At 43.9% G+C, this 20,460-nt stretch overlaps 1 protein-coding gene across 4 annotated transcripts in view; it reads left to right on the top strand.

Annotated features, from left to right (window-relative positions):
* The window catches only part of MTHFD1 (methylenetetrahydrofolate dehydrogenase, cyclohydrolase and formyltetrahydrofolate synthetase 1), a 347,252-nt gene that overhangs the window by 270,611 nt on the left and 56,181 nt on the right, over window positions 1-20,460 (top strand). For all 4 annotated transcript variants that reach the window (XR_015299949.1, XR_015299948.1, XM_086937931.1 and 1 more), the window contains exons 17-21: window positions 5,694-5,770; window positions 11,363-11,503; window positions 16,125-16,193; window positions 17,888-17,999; window positions 18,079-18,218. Coding sequence is in view for 2 of the 4 variants with exons in the window: in XM_086937931.1 (XP_086794057.1) it covers window positions 5,694-5,770; window positions 11,363-11,503; window positions 16,125-16,193; window positions 17,888-17,999; window positions 18,079-18,218 (539 nt within the window). In the remaining 2 variants the exon portion in view is untranslated. The remainder of the gene's footprint in view (window positions 1-5,693; window positions 5,771-11,362; window positions 11,504-16,124; window positions 16,194-17,887; window positions 18,000-18,078; window positions 18,219-20,460) is intronic.

Genomic DNA, 20,460 nt, shown 5'->3' with positions numbered 1-20,460 from the left:
TTCTTCGGCTGCCAGATCAGCCTCCCCTTTTTAAATCGTTTGTTTCCCCCTTCCCCTCTTATTATGCCACTGTGGGACCTTAACTTCATTCTTACCTTTTTGATGTGTACACCGTTTGAGCCGCTGCACAACTGCCCTCTATGGCTGCTCACTATAAAAACAGCATTTTTGTTGGCAGTTCCCTCTGCCAGGAGGTTGAGCGAATTGCAGGCATGGTCATTGCAGCCTCCTTACCTGACCGTCTTTCCGGGCATAGTGGTACTCCAGACTAGGGCATCCTTTCTGCTTACGGTGGTAACGCCCTTCCATCTGGGACCGTCTGTTTCTCTGCCTACTTTCTATGCACCAACACACCCTTCTAAGGAAGAGGCTCGTCTCCACCGTCTGGATCCAAGAAGAGGCGTGTTTCAGCCATCTGGACCCAAAAATAGCATTCTCGTTCTACCTTGATCGCTCAAAATATTTCCGAGTAGATGACCCACTCTTTATAGGGTATGTGGTAGCAAAGAAAGGACATGCTGTCCAAAAGAGAGCCCTATCACGCTGGGTTATCCTCAGTATCAAACTATATTACGCCTTAGCGAAGAAACAACCTCCTGAAGGCCTTAGGCCCATTCTACTAGGGTGAAGGCAGCCGCCACGGCTCTCCAGCCTAGTGTTCCAATTACCAATATCTGCCAAGCGGCTGCTTGGTCATCTCAGCGCACATTCGCCAGACACTATTGCCTGGATTCTAAGGTTTGTAGGTAGGGCCTGTTTGGCCATTCTGTCCTGCAGGATTTCCTGGTTTAAAGCTTTTCCGCAGACCCACCTCTGGGGAAGGTATTCCTTGGGTATCTATTTAAAGGTAAGGACTCTGCGGCTAGATGTCTCCATCAGATGGACAAGTTACTTACCTTCGGTAACGCCTTATCAGGTAGAGACATGATCTAGACGTAGATTCCTTATGGACCCACCAATCCTCCCCGGAATTGTTTTTAGTGTCGGGGTTGTTCCCCTTTAGGGCCCTAGTTGTTCTTTTAACCCACCATGGTCAGTCACCTCATGGCTCTGCGCTTCTGGCATGGAAAGTCATAAAAAGTACTGACAAATGCAAAAATAATTGATGGACAGAATTCTGATCAATGTCAAACATTCACCCCAGTACAAAGATCTGGGCCTAAATCCATCGGGTTTTTTTGCTCCCCATGCCATTCCAGTGTAGACCCAGCCATATGCAAATCAGTCTTTTCCCTGTTCCCCATGGAAACAGTCCAGCCCGAACTGCCAGCGTCTTGGGACCGGTTTCGGGGCATCACCCCTCATCAGCCTGGCTAACTTGACTCCAGTGGCACGGATTGCACTGTACCCAAGTCTAGGCATACCCTTCCCACTCGGTGTGAAAAATGCAAAAATAACAATTGATGGACAGAATGCTGATCAATGTCAAACATACATCCCAGTACAGAAATCTGGGCCTAAATCAATTGTTTTTTTGCTCCCCATGCCATTCATGTTTAGGTTCAGCCATATGCAAATCAGTCTTGACCCTGTTCCCCCATGGGAACAGTCCAGCCCGGAAACAAGCATCCTGGGACCAGTTTCGGGGCTGACCGCGTGCCAGAGTGGCGGTTATATTGACGGCGCGACGGACACGATGCCGACGACGTCGGGTAGTAGAACAACGCCATCTACAGGCTTGCAGGGATACTGCCATCAGAAATTTTCCAGATCCAGCCTGACGCCGGGAATTTCAAAGGTAAGGAATCTGCGGTTAGATCATGTCTCTACCAGATAAGGCTTTACCGAAGGTAAGTAAGTTGTCCTTTGTAACAGTTGTCTAGATAGTTACCTTCTGGTCTTGAGATAAGATGTTTGTTGATAGTCATGTTGTCCTTACTTGGTTAGAATTTGCTTGTGAATTATTGATGGTGAGGTTTTGTACTAGAAAAGAGAAACACATCTGTATTTAAAGCTGTTCTTTGAAGTTTAAAAATAGAGGCATGGTTAAAGATGTATGACATATGATTATCAATATGCCGGATTTATTTTTGCTGTCCGATAAAAACAAGAAAATGCTTTGAATGTTCTGAAAAGAAAGCTTTAAATGTACATAACCATTTATCCTGTTTGGTATCAAACAACGTACCTCCTCACCCCTGACACGAATCTTGTGTCAAGGAGGATGTGGCATGCACCCAGGTGGCTACCTAAGAGGTTGCCCACCTGTTTGCCCCAGGCTTTCCTGTGCTTTGGCTGCCAGCCCACAGCTCCTGCCACCAAGAAAGGAATCTGACTACTGCCAGGAGATGTGAACTCTTCCAGAAGTCAGAAGCAATTGCCTAGACGGAAGAAGGTCACACCTACCTCCCTGACAGGACGGTTACTGAAGTGGCACAACAAAGCGGTGAGCTTCAAAGCATTCACCGCCTGTGATATGCAACCAGGCTGCCTCCCAAAGAAGGAAACAGCCTTCCCCTCTGCCCCTATGCACATTTACATCCGGGAAGGTGGGAAAAAGAGCTATACTGGAGGTAAACACCCCCCAGAATGCTAGCCACACCTCTAGAGTGGGCTACCTGGTCTGCACAGCTGAGGAGGGCGTCTACCATTTTTACAAGGGGTAGAATAGAGGGTTCTGGGTACAAAAAGGTGACACACACACACCCGTATGTGGTCACCTCAGGGGTGGAGTAACCGCTGGGGCTAGTAGATCATCGGACACTTACACCCACACCCCTAGCATCCCTATCCCGAAACCTAGACTCGAAGTACGAATGGCATGCATCCTAGATACCACTACATCTCTGAGCGAAGAGCGCTTTCATATCCCCGAGTGCACATCTTTCCCCCTGTAGCACCCCCCTGTAGGTAATGTTTGATTACTCACCGGCTCTCAGAGTAGTGAATAGAGAGGGATGAGGGCATGTGTAGGAAGTAGGGAATTTGGTTCTATAAACCATGAAAGAACCGTCCATCGTGCTCACCCTCATAGTAACCATTATCATGGCAATCTGCTACATATGTTCCTGGGTCGTAGTGCATAGTTCCCTGAATATTTCCATAAATGTGTTAAACATCCATTGCGCCACAATTAATTCAGATGCTTGAGTGTGACATTCTATGCATGAAAGGAATGCTTTGTGGGTACCGCTGCTTCCTTGAGAGGCTGACTGTTTCTTTTGCTAGATTGCAAATCTTCCCCATGAAAAGAGGCACGGTGCAGGTCTGCAGTAAACCTGACTGCCTTTCTCATGCATAGCACATTGGAGTCAGTCTTTGTGTTTTAGGGTTAGAGGGTCTAAACCCATAGACGTAGGGTATAGCCCTAAAATGGGTAACAACCTACTGTACACTAAACCCAGGCAAGAATGTGGGTTATTGACCGGTTATCAGTTTTTTCTTTTTGCATTGGCTTGGGGCGCTAGACTGGAGGTCCACGTATTACCTCTGCCCTTTGCCCTTGTGGTGGGACTTCTGGGAAACTGAATGAGAGGAGTTGCACTGGTGAGGGGCCTGCAGTAGATGGAAGGGTGGTACTCTCGAATTTAGCTCTATACAGGTGACATATTGCTTTCTCTGGGTAACCCAGTTGCCTCCATAAAGATGTTCCTCAGAATGTTCAAGTTATATAGGGAGTACTCCGGGTTCTGCATAAACTGTGGATGTCCTTTCTTTCTCACAGCTTGGGCACTGGCACCTTTGGTGACATGCCCATTGAAAGTATCACCATTGAGGTTCAAGTACTTGGCCATATTTATCACTAGGAACACCAATGAAAGACATAAGCACAATCTAAAAACGATCCTAAATCAATTCAAGATGGATGTGGAGCACCCGCGATGACTTCCACTGTCCCTACTGGGAAGAGCTGCCCTCTTTAAAATGATATCCCTGTCATGATTCAGATATGCTCTGCAAAACGGCCCTTTTGTCAGATTTCTGCTAATAACAAATAGATGAGCCGGTATTGCTATTTCTCCAGGACACAGTAACCGGAGGAAAATCCTTAAATAAGCTCCAAATAGAGCATAATACCCCCAGGATATTCTGCAATATTATTGGGCATTCCACTTTATGGTGCTGAAAGACTGGGCCTTTGCCCCTCAGAAAACCTGTAGAGCTTATTAATAGGCACAAAATGGGAGACTGGAAACCCAGCGCTAAATTATGCAAAAAAGGCCCGAAGGAATGGATGCAATCCATTTGCATGGTGGTCCAGGCTTTGAGGAATGCATTAGACTCGATTGGGTGGCTAATTAAAATTACAGAAGAAACCCTGCTCCAGGACAGAAGCCTCTTGAGACAGGTGGGAGCACTGTTGAGGTTCCAGTCATGGGACAGAATAGGAATATCTACGATGGAGAACATGTGGAAGGATTCCGAGATTAAGACATATGAGGAATTGTTAATATCAGAATAGGTTTGAGGTGTAAAGAAGGAGTTAAAAGATAATTTCTGATTAGCCAAGTCCCATGTGTTTAGATATCTACAGTTCAGACGTGCCCTATGTTAATACAAGGAGAGATTGGTTGAGGTGCAGGGGTGTCCCCCCTAAACAGGCTACTTGCAAAAGCTATACTGGCTTAAGTAGTATCACTTATGTACAGTACCGTAATTAATAATACTTCTGATGGTATGGGTCAGTTAAGAGATACACGAGTGAGATCTGGGTAGCCTAGATGACAGAATCGGAGGCGGCAATGGGGGGTGGGGGGGCACCTAGAACGACCACAATAAAGGCATGTTTGCACCTAATCTAGTTTAAACAGTTAGAGTGTACCACTCATGATGTCAATTAAATGCTTACTAGTACAGTAGTTCTGACCAATGTCTCTGAGGATGTGGCGCAAGAGGGTACTTCTTACACTCATGATGGAACTGCCCACTATTGAGGGATTATGGAGAAAAGTAAAGCCTCGCTTGGAGAGGGTATTTAGCATCAAGACCAGCATGGAAGGTAAGCTAATGCTTTTGGATGTATGGGATGAAGTCACCATACCAGCATGCTGACATGTACAACCACTATTTATGGACAGGTGCCACAGCATGTGCTGGTGCATGGCGTCCGAATAGACAGCATATCAAAGTAGTGGATGCCCAAGGAAATGTAATAACATGTGTTGGTAATAGTATGAGCTCCATGGACTATTATAATCCAGGGAGGCGGGTATGGGCGACCAGAGGCTAGCATCTAATACGACAAGGTGATCTGTCAATGCATTAACCTCATAGGAGCGTCGAACGTTCAGCGCCCAGTGCTGAACGTTCAAAGACGGCAACACTTAAGGGGTTAATACCTGATGTTTGTAAACAAAATCACAGCATGTGCCAGATCTCTGTATATTCAATTGTTGTTTCTTATTTGATTTATTTACAATGAAAACTCAATAAAAAAAATCATGGTTTAAAGAAAGGATGTAATGAACTCAGAAATCCTCAGTGAACAGTTATTCCTATTCTGTTTGCTGGTTTTGCTTAGAAAAAAGATTGGCCTCTGAGAAGATATACAAATGCTGAAAGCAAATTGGAAGTGATAAAAAGTCTGAAAAACAAGAATCTTGGGGTTGTATGTATTAAACTTACTCTAATCCGGGCATGATCATATTATGTTGTCTGAGTTTATCAAGAGCCCACCTTCGAGGAGGGAGGGCGTGGCTCCTGATAAAACATGGCTGTCATGACTCCAAGATGTTTATCTATTCTGCCTGCAGTGTTGGATACCAATGACCGATTTCTTCGGAAAATTACCATAGGACAGGCCTCAACTGAGCGAGGTTTCAGCAGAACGGTAAGTATTCGACTTTTTAACCTGTTAAAACGTGGATTATTACGTTTTTTTCTTCCTAATTGCCTCGTATAGGGGTGCTGTTCCTTTCACTTTCGAAATCTATGTGTACAGTTGTGACGTGCAACGGCAATAGAAATGTAGACGTGTACTCTTACCTCCATTTTAGAAGATGTTGTGCAGTGCTCGAGAAGGTTCCGCTGTCTTCAAGCAGACTACCCAGTTACCTTCCCACCTCAAAATGGACTGATCCTAAATTGTTATTTGCAGGGTGCAGTCCTGGAAAGCATTGTCCATGAAGTGTCTGGGAATAGTGGTGTAGTTAAGACGACGTTGTCGGCTCTATGCTTTCGTCAGCATAAAATGTTTGTTTTTAAGGGTTGAAGAACATAGGGAGCATTTTATAACTGGACTGCTTAGACATAACTATATATTGCTGGTCATTGTATATCATGACTTTATACGTTCCTTTTTTTCTGAATGGGCTGATGACTTGAACCATATAAGCAAGGCCACTGGAATTGTGTGATTTTGCGGTTCTTTAATTTTCCACATAATTCTGGATTTGCGCATATGCCACAAAATCCGTCATCTAATGCATAATCTGGAGATGTTACTTTTTTTTATACTATATTAATGTTTAGGCACCGTCTTTAAAACATAGTCTTTAAAAACAATAACATATATTATATAATTATACCATATAAACAACAATTCATCATAATACACTAAAAGCTCCAACCCCCCTACTATTTACACTAGAAGACACTAATCCAAACACAATTTAAGGAATTTAGCCAGTGCACAAAATTCCATCCTTAAGAGAAGGTCTAGTGCATCATTTCGACAATTGATATTATATTTTTGTAAAAAAAGGTTTTAAAATCAAGCGGCATGGCCTATAAAAATGACAAGCAATTAAAACATGAACATTGAGATTATGAAATGGCAGTCCACATGTTCAGTAATTCTCTTGATCTAAAAGGGCTTCAAATTTCTCAGCTCTTACATAACGTACATTTAATCCTGCCCAGAACTTTAATAGTAATGAACGTAGCGAGCATCTGGTAATGCCGATAAATACGGGAATACATTCATATTTTCCCATGAACCCAACATGTACTTTGCTGAGGCTTTGTTCCATACAGATTCCAAGTCCGCCAGTCTAGATTCTCTTTTACATGCTTATTTTAAATCTGCTTCAGTGATCGGCGCTTCAACTATTTTTATTTCTAGTTTTAAGGTTCCTGCAATGTCTTAGAATCTTTTCTTTACCTTCCTTTCCCACTGTAATTCACTTCTTTCTATTTCAGTGGCACAACAGGCTGATATCATTTGAGTATTTGGGGACAATAATTTATCCCAAAAGCGCAGAGTTGATTTATACGATAGGAAGGACCAGGCGTGCAAATTAGCTTCTAATCTTATTGCCCGGGACATTGCACCTTTGTGAAGGGCCAACAATTTTTTCAGACATTTGTTTTCGCACCTATCCCAATTTCCCTCCGTACAGATGGCTAACAGCTCGACCCCATAGAGGCTTTGCGTGGGGACCATTGCGCTATAAGCAGTTAAGAAGGAAGACCAGGAGGGGCGGCCATAAGTCTTTTTGAAGCAGACAAGTACCCCTGTCGTAGCTAATGACCTTGCCTCCAATAATTCTTTATGTAAGGTCCAACTCAGCTGACTGGTAAATGTCATGCCCAGATACTTATAGGAGGACACAACCTCTATTCTACTATTGCCTAGCTGCCATTTATATGGTTTACTTTTTTTCCCCCAAACATAATGATCTTTGTCGAGATCTGGAGATTTTAACAAAAAACAGTTGTTTCTACCTCAAATAGATCAAAAGTTATTAAAAATGCTGCAATACATGTTGCTAAGCAGTGGAAAGCCTTCCATAAGTTTGACTGCTTATTGCTGTTTTTGAGTGTCAGGCTGGTATTAATGAAGTTCAGTTCAAAGCTTTATTTCGATATGCAAGATATCATAAAAGCACTTACAAGATATAAAAACCACAATTCATAAGAGTTACATTTTACAAAATGGGTTACAATAAAAACATTCGTATTACAATAAATAATTTAAAAGGCATATTAAACATTAGCAGCTTTGTGAATATTAAAAAATCAGCTAAAAATAGGGTCATCTCATAGCCTTTAATCTAATCAGCCAAGCCCAGCTCAGGAATTTGGCAACCCCGCACACTAGGCTTGTACTAGTATCAGTCTTGAGTATCCTAAGTGCGGAGGAATGGTCCCTGGTCCCGAGCAATAAGCACGCAAGTTTAAGCCATTTCTGTCTGGGTTTTACATAAGCCGGGCATGCAAAGAAGAAATGGGCGATACTTTCAATGACACCTTTACAGACTGGGCAGTCAGGTGAGGTTTGGTATGGGGGCTTCCACTTGCAAGTGTACTCATGGAGGGAGAGGTTTCCCAACCTGAACTGGATAAACAGGGATCTGTCTCTTGGTTTCTTAATGAAATCCAAGTAAGGCTCCAAGCGGGGTTTTGGTTTGTGCTGTTTAAACTCTTCAGTCAACCTTCCTTGGGCTGGGTTTCTTAGATCTTGCTCATCAACCCAATTCCAGTAAACTCGCTTAATTTCGGCCTTGGATAAAGGAACTCCAAGCTCCCAATCAAATGGCAAGCCAGTATCGTGCAGAAGCTTCTTTAAGTTGCGGATCCAATTAATTTTATGGGCGCCGTTAAGGCTCATGACCTCTTTCAGACCATCTAGGTACTTTGAGAGCTCCGGGGTCCGCCATAACCTAGCCCAATATAAAAGAGGCCGTAGCCTGGCTAGGTCCTGAATGGAGTGACGACCCATATCACTCAAAAGTGCTTTTATGGGGGTGCCCCTTGGGAGGGATAACAGCTCCCTAAGGAATTTGTTCTCAGATATAATCAGGCTGTTAATGCAATCAAAACCCCACAACTCTGCACCATAAAGGGCGCTGCCCACAGCTTTAGCAGCGTAGATGTCCAAGGCAGGGGCAATGGGCTTAGAGGTAGACATACGATGTTCTCGCCCTAGAGCACCAACCACCCTTCTATGATTTTAAAACCATTTTATCCATTTGTGGCTGCCACTTCAGGTTTTGTGTGATTCTAATTCCCAGACAGTCAAATTCTTTTACACGCTCCAGTGGTTCTCCATCGAGAGTGATGGTAGATCTGGAAGACTTACTTGGGTTAAAGTAAAGGAGCTTGGTTTTCAATGTATTTATAACAAGGCCCCTAAGCTTACAAAACAAACAGAAGCGGTTCAACAACTTTTGCAGGCCCACGGGGTTTTTTGAGACCAGCAACGTGTCATCTGCAAAAAGCAGGGTGGGCACTTTATCACCCACCAAAACCGGAGCATCTGCATTTACTTCAAGCAAAAAAGAGACCACACCATTAACAAATAGCGAAAAAAGTGTTGAGGCTAACACGCAGCCCTGGCGTACCCCTTGATTCACGCGTATTCTATCAGTTTTTTGGCCTTGAGTTCCCCATCTGATACAAGCATAGGTCCCATCATGCATGCGGGCCAAAAGATTCAGGATTGGTGGAGGAATCCCCATCTCCTCCAGGATTAACCACAGGCGGTCTCTGGGAACCAGGTCAAAGGCGGTCTTTAAGTCAATAAATGCCAAATAAAGACCGCCTTTGCCAATGGTAACCACCTTCCAGTGAAGGAGTAACAACCTAAATACTTGGTCAATAGTACCCGTGCATGTCCTAAAGCCTGCCTGAAATGGAGAGATGATGTTATTCTCCTCTACCCACAAGAGGATCCTCTCCAGGAGAACCCTGCCAACCAATTTCTGCCCAACGTCTATAAGACTAATTGGGCGATAGTTGGCAGGATCCTCCCTAGGGCCCCTCTTGTAGATAGGAATCACCTCAGCCACCTTCCATGAATTAGGGACAGGAAATTCTGCTAGCAGTGCATTTTTCAGAGTGGTAAAATAAATTGCCCAACCATCAGGATTGGCTTTAAAAAGGTCACCTGGCACCCCGTCCTGTCCAGGGGCTTTAGCAGGTACTATTTTAGCTATTGCCATAAGGACCTCTTTTTTATCAACTCTAATTGGTACGAGCCTCTGGGAACCAACATCCAGAGCACCACTCAAATGCCCTGGGGCTCCCGGCTGTTCATTCCCATCATAGAGTTTAGCAAAATGTTCAAACCATTCTCTATCTGTAATATGATTTGGAATTTGGTTCGAGTCGCAGCCAGTCGATTTTCTAACTAATGACCAGAATAAGTGACCATTCTTAGTTTGGCTTGCATCTCTGAGGTTTTCCCAATGGGATTCTTCCCAAGCCTTTTTAGCGGCTATTATAGCCTGTCTGTAGTGCATCCGGGCCAACCTGACAGATACTGGATTAGAAGGTTTAACGGCAATGATTAGATTATTTTTCCTTTTACAATTATTATCAAACCAATTATGAACTGGTTTGGTAGTTGCCAGACTCTTTTTAGCTGGGACCGTAAACAACTTGCCAATCTGATCCATAGTGGCAGTGTAGATGGCTTCTACCTCTGCTGGCCCAGCCACCTCATTGCATGCTGCGGATAGACTTCGTGTCTGCTCATCAAGAATAACATCCAGTGCGATCAGTCTAGTTTCATCCAGGCAGAATCTAGGCCACTTAAGAAACCTATTACAGTTTGATGGTAATATTTGCTTGGTTATTAGCCCTCCCCTAGTGAAGTGAAACCCCTGCCCATATAGTGATACCATGTCTAAAATGACAATATAATGGGGTACTATCACAAAATGTGCCGAATTAGGTTGCATACTTTGCCCTTTTTTGCTGCATAATTTAGTCAACCCTGCTGCATGATTTGGTCCTTCCCTGCCACATAATTTCAGTGGCCCTCCATATCAGTTGTGATAAACTGAGTACATTTCTAGCAATATGGAGTTTTAGCAGTAGCACTTGCACACTGTGTGGCCCAAGTAGCAGTCTGTCTCCCCTCCATTCCCCTAGAAAAGTGTGAGTAGTCCTATTCTGGTCCTCTGTCTGGGCCACCGAGTGCAGGGCTGTTAAGTGTCCAGAGCCAGAGGAGCGGACATGGGCCATCGGTCATAGCATCATTTTCTGTTCTCACATTTTGTGGAAGCAGAGAGGAAGACTATATTTGGGAAGGATGGAGGTTTTTAGTTTGGGAGAAGAGATCGTGGTTGTCAGGGCCAGACTGGCTGGAGCGGACACTAGGCGATTCCCCGGTGGGCCGGAAGGATGGGGCTGGTTTTAGACTGGTGAGGGCCGTTTTGGTGACTGGGGGCCGGTTGTGCAGCACCAGGGCCGGTCCGATTTAATTGCCAGGGCTGATATGCGTTCCCAGTCCTGCCCTGGTGGTTGTTGGAGCAGTGGGGCTATCATCTCTCCAACATTTGGTGTCCCTAAGCTGCCCTAGGGGTGAGCATATTACTGTTAAATAATTTTGATTTGTTTCTCAGGTATGTACTGCGCTTCAATTATGAGAACGTGTTGTGTTCTCGGAGTGTGATATGTTTAATTTTTTCATGTTAAAAGGAAAGAACATCCACTGCTATGAAGGTGAAGAAATGTTTCATTTTGTTCTCTTCAGGCTCAGTTTGACATCACTGTGGCTAGCGAAATCATGGCTGTCTTGGCACTCACGGACAGCCTTGAGGACATGCGGAGCCGCCTAGGAAAGATGGTGGTGGCGTCGAGCAAACAAGGGGAACCCGTTACTGCAGAAGATTTGGTACAGTAAAAAAACTCCCACATAATGCTTGACTACCTATCAAAAATGACTGCTCCCAAAAATGAGTTTGTTACAATCTTGCGCTGCTTTCATATTTCACGAAAGATCCCCCACTTTTCCCCCCATGGTCGGGTACATCCACCATCTTGAAACTGTTTGTCATTAATGCAGATTGCAAGGAGCTGTGGCTAATGGCCTTGTACGTCCTTCATTACAGCATTTCTCATATATGAGGTCGCATTGTACTCCACAGCTTGGTATAATTGAATGTAGTGCCAGTTACGCCAGGGTTTCACCAGATCAGGACTTGAGCAGACCACTTATCACAGTACAAACTTTATCGAGGATAGTCCTTTCAGGTTGAGTCTAGGGTGTTCTGTGTACCTCTTTGGAAGTCTTTTCAATTGACTATGGTAGATTAACTCAGAAGAGCAGCTGGAATAAAAAGTTGTGTTGCAGTCTGCAGTATAACTGACAGCATTTTTGCTGGCATTTCCAGTCACTCCTGCAGTTGATAACTTTGAATGGCTATGGTTTCCCATGATGTACTTGAATGTGGATTCATTCTGCACTGGGCTGTCAATTTCCTCATAGAGAAGACAGTAAAGGAGTAATGAAGGATTCCTTCTTTTTCACAATGTTTGTATGATGTACTAATACCTGTTTTCTTGCTGCTGCTTCGCCAGTCTGAAATTTCTCATTATGACTTCACAATCAATATGTATTTCCTTAAATTGCATAACAAATACATTTAGTAAAAAGGACACAGTGGCGGCTGGAATAGCCCGCAGGTGGCAGGGCGGGGGGGCTTTGGGGTCGCGCAGGGGTGAATATATATATTTTTTTAAATAAGCTCACCTTGCCACCGGGTCCCGCGTTTCTGCTCCCGCTCTCCTCGTGGAACTCTAGGAACAGGAAGCACAGCAGGCCCCACTGACCAATCACAAAGCTGCAATGCAACGTTGTGATTGGTCTGAGCGCCCTGGCTTGATTCTCAACCAGGGATTGGGGGCCTGGGCATGTTCTCCACGCAGGCTGTAATGCAGCCTGCATGGAGAACGGGGAAAGTGTGCATTGCTGGTTTGGGCGGCACAAGAGGGCAGACCAAACAGTCATTGCCCTCTTAGGAGTGGGCAAACCACTCCTCCCCTGCCGTGCTCCGAGAGCAGAGCAGCCCCGCCCATCTGCCCACAAAGCAGCACGAAACATAAAATGATAATGCAAACTTATTATCATTTTATGTTTCTACATATGCACTGCTTGAAAGCAGTGGGCCGACGCTCCTCCGCCATAGCGGAGGAGCCGCCACTGAAAGCACCTGGATCATGAGAGCTTTCTATTAAACCAAACTTGACTGCTCCCAGCAAAGCATACCATGGTGCCTTCCAGTGGTTTTAAAGAATATCCTAGATAGATTATACATGAGATAATCACTCTCCAACATCCTTCTGTGTCATGACATTCTACTAAGGATGCTTAACTTTAATGCCATGCAGTTACCTTATGATAATGCCCATTAGGGCCCAGTCGTGCGACCATTCCACAATTTGTGACTTGCAAAACAGAATGTACTAATGTGTCTCAGACACATTTAGTGATTCCCAAAGGGGTCACAAATTACCTGCTTCATTAATATTCATGAGGCAGGTTTCAATTTGCAACCTATTGGGAATGTGCTACAATCACAGGGATTGGGTCCTGCTGGGGACATCAGACCGCCACGTCTGTGTTTGCTTTTTAAATAAAGCAATTTTTTTTCTTTTCGAATGCAGCACATTTTCCTTAAAGGAAAATGGGGTGCATTGAAAAGAAAAAAATTAAAAGTTTTCTTTTCATTTTTTAAGGGCAGGCAGTGGTCCCTGTGACCAATGCCTGCTCTTAGAAAATATTTTCACATACATTCACTAAGGGTAAGGGTTCCTCTTCCCCAATTGCGACTGGCTTACCACCTACTTGAAGTAGGTGGTAAACTTCGATTCTTTTGCAACCACATTTGCCTTCGCAAAACAATCGTACATCCCCCTGTGACTCGCTATTCGGAAGGGATGCTCTTGGCACGTCCCTTCGTAATAGGTCACCGACTCGCAAAATAGGGTTTGTACATAATATAAGCATTTTTAGCAGTCAGAAACTGCTCGATTTTCTGCTTGTGACCTTTAAAAACGGTCGTACATGTGGCCCTAGATGCTTTGTTAACACTATAATGGAACATCTGAATCCCGAGGATCCAATGAAGACTGGAGTAGAACAGATCTTTTAATGTTTGGTAGCGCCCAATGAATATCCTTGTTTTTATCACGTGGAATGCTCATAAAGCATTATATTATTTTGCAATTAACTATATGTCTCAATCTAGGTGATCCCCTAGTTACATGTTCTTACCTGTGTCCTTTGCATGACATGGTCAGTGTGGCCTTTTGTAGCTGGAAGTAATGCTATTACAGAGCAACGACAGAAGCAGTAAAACCTGGTTAAACACATTGAATATTATTTTTTAATAACTTAAAAACTTTTTCTAGGCGATGATTTAACCAGAATTTGTCCATTCGAACGGTTTCTAGTGTTGGATACGCCATGTTAAATTACACATAAACAGGTTATCTGGTTTATAATGGCATTGAGCATTTATTGCTTCTCACATGTGTAATAATTAAGCATTATTGCCTGTACCTGTGGGCAATAACGCTGGCAATCAACAGATTCCATAAATGGGCGCAAGATGCAGACTAGGGGCTATGATGAGGGTGAGTAATTAGAAACTTTAATTTTGCATAATTCACAAGTAATTAAGTGTTCGCCATCAGCGGGAACAGCTAGTACTGGTATTCAAGTGCATTCCTGGACAGGAACATGTGTTTCCGGGTGATTGCCCATCGCCGACAGAAAGTAGCTCTTCAGATCTCGGATGCTTGAAATGCTGCTTGCATTTCATCAGATCAAGTGCCACTCCAAAGCGCACAGGTACGTCCCAATCCGCGTCCGCCTGATCGCTCCGGAAGAAGCACGCTGCTGACATCCAGCTATTTCTGATTGAGTGGATCACGGTTGGTTAAACGCAGTTGACTTCCCCCCCCAGACCCAATCAACCCTTTCTGCTCCATTAAAAATGTGTAAATTGTTGAGAGTCCTTTTTCTTAACCTCCATTGATGTCTTAAAAATACCTCCATCACCACACAGCTGAAAGAAGCCATACTATCCGAGAAGGGGACCAAACTGGGGTGACATGGTGTGCAAAATAGCGATGGACTTGGATGCACCCAGAGTAATTACCAGTGGCTGAGATTAATTCAAGCATTCCATACATCACCTTTTTGTATGCTTAAGGCAACGAGGATGCAAGTGGGTTGGAGCGGTCATTCTACTTAGTGAATATTGGGGACAAGCCTTTAGCTCTGTACTCAGTAAGAGGGTCTGCTGGACTCCAGTGCTCACTAATGCCCCATCCCCACAAATCTCTCTAAATCAGCGGTCTCCAACCTTTTCTGTACTGAGAGCTACTTATTGTTCAATGAAACTCATTGAGAGCTACTAATAATGTTAGTCTTGTATAATCTCAATTTTTTATATGTATATTAGTTCAACTAAGCAGAAGCTTTGTAATTTAATAAGCTGGGCTGCCCACAAGTGAGCTACTCGGAGGTAGCTGGAGAGCTGCAGAAGCTACTGGTTGGAAACCCCTGCTTTAAATTGATGGCTTTCAGTAGATTACAGACTGTTTTGAAGATGATTTGTTGCTTAAAGAATCATCTAAGGTTTATTGCATCAGTCTGGAACTTGGATGTTTTTAGTGATCTGTTAGCAGTGCTTAATTTCGCAGGGGGTGTGCACAGAGGCTTATTGTTCATCGTCATACTTTGACCTTGAGAAAGAGAGAGAAAGGAAGAAAGAAGGAAAACAGTGAGAAAGGGATGAAAACATCTGAACGTGTGAGATAAAGAGACAGGAAGTGTAGGGTGGTAGAAGGTGGTAGAAGGTGGAGGCATAAGGTGGAACCAGGACTAGACAACATTGGTAGTCCACATTCCTGGTATTTGGCTGCACCAATAGCAGCCTCTTAAGGAAAACTTTGGGCCCCTGCATTTATTTTTTATTTATTTGTTTACTGCAGTTCAGCGCTGGGCGTTGAAACCCGTTGCCACCTAGTTAGGCAAGGTTAACCTCCTCAGAAAAACTCAACCAAGTTCTGAGCATAATTATAACACTTGTTTGCTATATTTCCCTTAATTGTCTGTGATGCTTGTTCATGTCATTGTCATGGTTGGAAGATGAGGGTGGACAGGGCAGCTGAAGGTTTGTGGGGTTGTTAACCATTCAAGTTTGAGTAATGCTTTCTGCTCCAGAAGATCGAAATAGTAGAAAAATGGAGAAACCATGAAGCTCAGTCAGTGAGTTTGGGTTGCAGGAGTGGAATAATGGGACCAAAAGCAGACAATGAGAGAAGTCTGAAGCGCTGTGATCAATTTATTATGAAAGTGTCCAACAGGCTGGGGAATGTTGTAGAAAGTCTGTGACTTTATATATGTAGGACTGAAGCAAGTGATATTAGCCAGAAGAGTAGATGACACTTTTGTGGTGGGGAAGTAGATACCTTTGTTATAATTTGTAATTTTATTTTTACAGGGTGTAAGTGGGGCACTGTGTGTTCTGATGAAAGATGCAGTAAAACCAAACCTTATGCAGACACTGGAGGTGAGCATTGTTCGGCCGCTTCTGTAACAATTCCATTTGACATCGTTGTGTATTAACCTGAGACCTACAGATGTAAATGTCTGGAAACTTGTTTGAAAAGATTTAGACCATTTTTCCATACATCTGTTTTTCTTGACACATTGTCCTCCTGCCTGTGCCCTATTGGATAGACCATCTGTTTTGCATATCTTCTTTTTAAAGCACAATATGGTGTGCACTGAGAACAAACTCCATACAAAATGTGAAGGAGATGCCGTCCGCCTCATTACAAGCGCATTTTATTCTATGGCACTTGTAATGAGTCGTAAGAAATGACCATTACGTCTGTGACAGAGTATCCCATCCGCCAAACTCTAAATCAGACACTTAATCTCAATGCACCATAGCTTCCTTATTTATTAGTTAAGAATGTAAATCTTGATTTTACATTTTCTTTTCTAGCTGACTCACTTATTCATTCTTCTGTTTTCTCCTCGGGAAGCATACACATCCACATTCTCCTCTTTTATAAATGCACTTATGTATGTCTCTCTGTTAGGCCTCGCATCAGTATATCTGTCTGGCAAGCAAATGGGTCTGTATTCACCTCTTCCAAACTTGTATATCCATATCCTGCCAAGCTTGCAGATGAGTCTCTTCCTTGCAAGCATCCAGATCAGTACCACCCATCTGTCAAGCTTGCACATCAGTTGCTCCCTCTGGCAATTGACTGCATCAGTTTACCAGTTGTATGTGTCCTTGCATGCTCGATTCACACCCTTGGGAAGGTTAGTCCAGCTATGTCTTGCGCACCCTTGTCAGTCTCCTCCCTTAGTAGAAGCATATGTACTTTTACAGACTGTCATGCACTCATGCATCCTTCGAAAGACTTATCAATTCATGCATCAAGTCCAACTCTCCTGTCTTGCTCGCAGTAGTCATTTCAACCTTGAAATGTGCATCATTGTACCTCACCAGTGTTGAAACCTATCACTACCAGCATTCTAAATTAATCATGTTAGCCCACTAGTCACATGCAGGCGTATTTTAAGTCTCCGAAACCCATAAGTTCATCTCCTCTCTTTCTTCAAATGAATTTTATCCAGTAACCAATGCTTGTTTACCAAATGTTTCCCCCTTTTTCACATCTCCTCAGAATGCATTTCTCCATATTCCCGAACACGCCTCTTTACAACCTTCACAAGGCAGATCTGCGTGCTTATCCATACACTTGTTAGTCCTCCACTCAAAGAAGTCGCATCCTTTTTTGCAGTCACCACTGCCATAGTGAGTGCCTGGATCTCACTAAACACAATTCCTGATGATATCCCTCAGAAATGTGGTATAGTGGACCCAGCCACAAAAAATCACCATCATAATTTTGGACAGATGCATATTGTTTTTGGGCTGTCTCCTCTCAGTGATCCTGGAATTGACCATGGCAAATAAACTACTCTATCCTGTCTGAAATGTTCTCCACATCAGTGGGTTAATTAATTCATGTGCGCATATCAGTGCAGCAGAGCCGGTTGCCCTACCTCTTCGCTCTCTAATGAGTTGCACTTTGAGTTTTCCTATATTTGCATTAGATCCAAAGGTTTCTATTATATTTTTTTCTCAGAGATGTGTACTCGCCACAAACATTCGTATAAAAACTGATGACATATTTTTGGTTTTATAAAAAGCATGTTGAATCTAAAATGTTGTTTCTACAGGGAAATCCAGTGTTTGTTCACGCTGGGCCATTTGCTAACATTGCACACGGCAACTCCTCCATCATAGCAGACAAAATTGCATTGAAGCTTGTTGGACCCGATGGGTTTGTTGGTAAGTGCTTCGCGAGACCTCAGCTATACATGCATGTTTGGGTCAGACCCCTACTGACGTACAAATCTTTTACCAACAGTCACTGAAGCAGGGTTTGGGGCAGATATTGGAATGGAGAAGTTTTTCAACATCAAGTGTCGGTATTCGGGTCTACGTCCTCATGTGGTGGTGCTGGTTGCCACTGTGAGAGCTCTCAAGATGCATGGCGGAGGCCCTACGGTGAGTTCACACGAGCAGTGCTACCGTAGTTAAAAAAAATAAAATAGAAAATATCAGTGTGCCAAAGTGGACCCACTATACAGAAAAGTCATATGTTGTACAGTACTTTATGATGAGCTGTTTTGACAAGTTTCTCCTAATGCTGGCCTGTTTGCTGAGTGAGGTAAGTGCATCTCAAGTTTCAAGTTTATTTATGCTCGGCTAATAGAAGCCATTGCAAATTGATAGAAACATACAAAAACAAAAAAATCATAAAATAGCGTTCAGTTCAGTAATAAAGTGCTAGTTGCAAATAGATCTCTCATATGAAATGTCTTGATAGCAATAAAAAGACTGTGTCGGACACTGCCTTAACTCCAGTTGTAAAAACCTTAAAATCAGTTCATCATTATTAAAATAAGTTCATTCAGGCAGTGGTGGCGGCATGGCTCGCGGGGGGTGAGTGCAGGGAGCGCGCAAGGATGTGCAAAATAAAAACAAATTAAATTAACTTACCTTCCAGCTGGGTACCGCGTCTCTGCTACTGCTCTACTCAAGAAACAGGAAGCACAACCAAGCCCCACTGACCAATCACAATGCTGCAATGCAGCATTGTGATTGGTAGTTTGATGCTCAACCAGTGAATGGGGGCCTGGTCGTGTTCTCCACGCAGGCTGCAATGCAGCCTGCATGGAGAACGGGGAAAGTGTGCATGACTGGTTTGGGTGGCCCCAGAGGGCTGACCCAACAGTCATTGCACACTTAGGAATGGGAAAACCACTCCTCCCCTGCCATGCCTTGAGAGCAGAGCAGCCCCGCCCACCTGCACGCAAAGCAGCACAAACATAACTGAAAGTTATCATTTTATGTTTTCTCTTCTCGCACTGCTTGAAAGCAGGAGGGCAACGCTCCTCCGCCATAGCGGAGGAGCCACCACTGCATTCAGGGTGCCCAAGGAATTTTTGGGGATTTTGGTATGTTAAGCTGGTAACTAATTTCAAACATTTAAATCTAAAATTCAGAGTGATATAAGTACCTGTTTAAAAATCTCTGTCTGCTGTTGCTCCCGTTTTGGTGTAACTTTAAGTGCTGGTGCAACAAGACGTAAGTTCGTTCCTTGCTGACTCTATTATGCCCAGGTCTTTCTGTCTAATTTCTGCCCTCTAGATCATAGCTCTTCAAACTGTGGGGCGCGCCCCCCTGGGGGGGCGCCGCATACCTTCAGGGGGGCGCGCACTTCACCCCACACTGCACACTGTTGTTTCCAGACGAGAGACGTGCCTCTCAGCCCAGGCTGCTGCAGCTGCTGGGGGCTCGCTCGGCTGAGAGTGTCAAGTCACAGGTCTTTAACCCCTTAGATGCTGATGACGAGCTCAGCTCGTCATCAGCCACGGGTGGCGTGAGCGGATGACGAGCTGAGCTCGTCATGTAACGCGGTTTTGCGAAAACAGCCGCACAGCGCAAAAATGACCGCAGCAGCGATGCGGTTAAAGGCCAGAGGCAAGACGATTTCGGAGGGGGTAGGGGGCTAATTCTCATGGAGATGCAGGGGCTCTAAGAAAGGTTGGAAAACAACAAAACCTCATTAATGCTTAAATGGTCTTTTAAAGACCTGTGAAGTACTCGGATGCGCAGCTCCAAAACTGTGTCTGTGCCCAAGCTGTCTCAGCCTGGGCTGACACACACAACAGGTGGGGGTGGGAGGCATGCTGAAGCCTTTTGTGCCCATGGGCGTTATGGGCCTATTACAAACCATGGGGCTTATTTACAAGCCCCTTGCGCCACTTTTGCAAAACTTTTAACATAGAAAAAGTGGCGCAAAAGTGGCACAAGGGGCTTGTAAATCTGCCCCCATGTGCATATTTACATACCTTTGTAAAATGATTAAAGAGGCTGTTTGTTTTCTGGTTCCAGTAACCCCTGTGTCCCGGCTCTGCCTATTCCTTACATTTTACTTTTTACTGCCTTAATGTGAGAATGCATTTCATGAAAAGGAATATAAAGTAGGGTTACTGAAATAAAAATGCCAGCCATGTGCTGTTTAAAGAGTCTGCAAAGACCCTGTCTTGACACTAAATTGGGTTATAAATAAAATAGTATGTATTCTTTTGTAATGTGAAGTTTCAAATCTTTGTTCACTTTAATTATAAGTCATATATCATTCAGGCAGCCTTAGAACACAATTAAAAATACTTTCTATGTATTTTTGCTGTTCCAAGTGTGCACCCATCAGTGCTGAAAATAGGCTTTGGGGGGACTGCTT

Source organism: Lissotriton vulgaris, chromosome 9, assembly GCF_964263255.1.
Source record: "Lissotriton vulgaris chromosome 9, aLisVul1.2, whole genome shotgun sequence".
Classification (NCBI taxonomy): Eukaryota; Metazoa; Chordata; class Amphibia; order Caudata; family Salamandridae; genus Lissotriton; species Lissotriton vulgaris.
The sequence above is the reverse complement of the archived record's forward strand: the minus strand, read 5'-3'. Positions and strand labels throughout refer to the sequence as shown.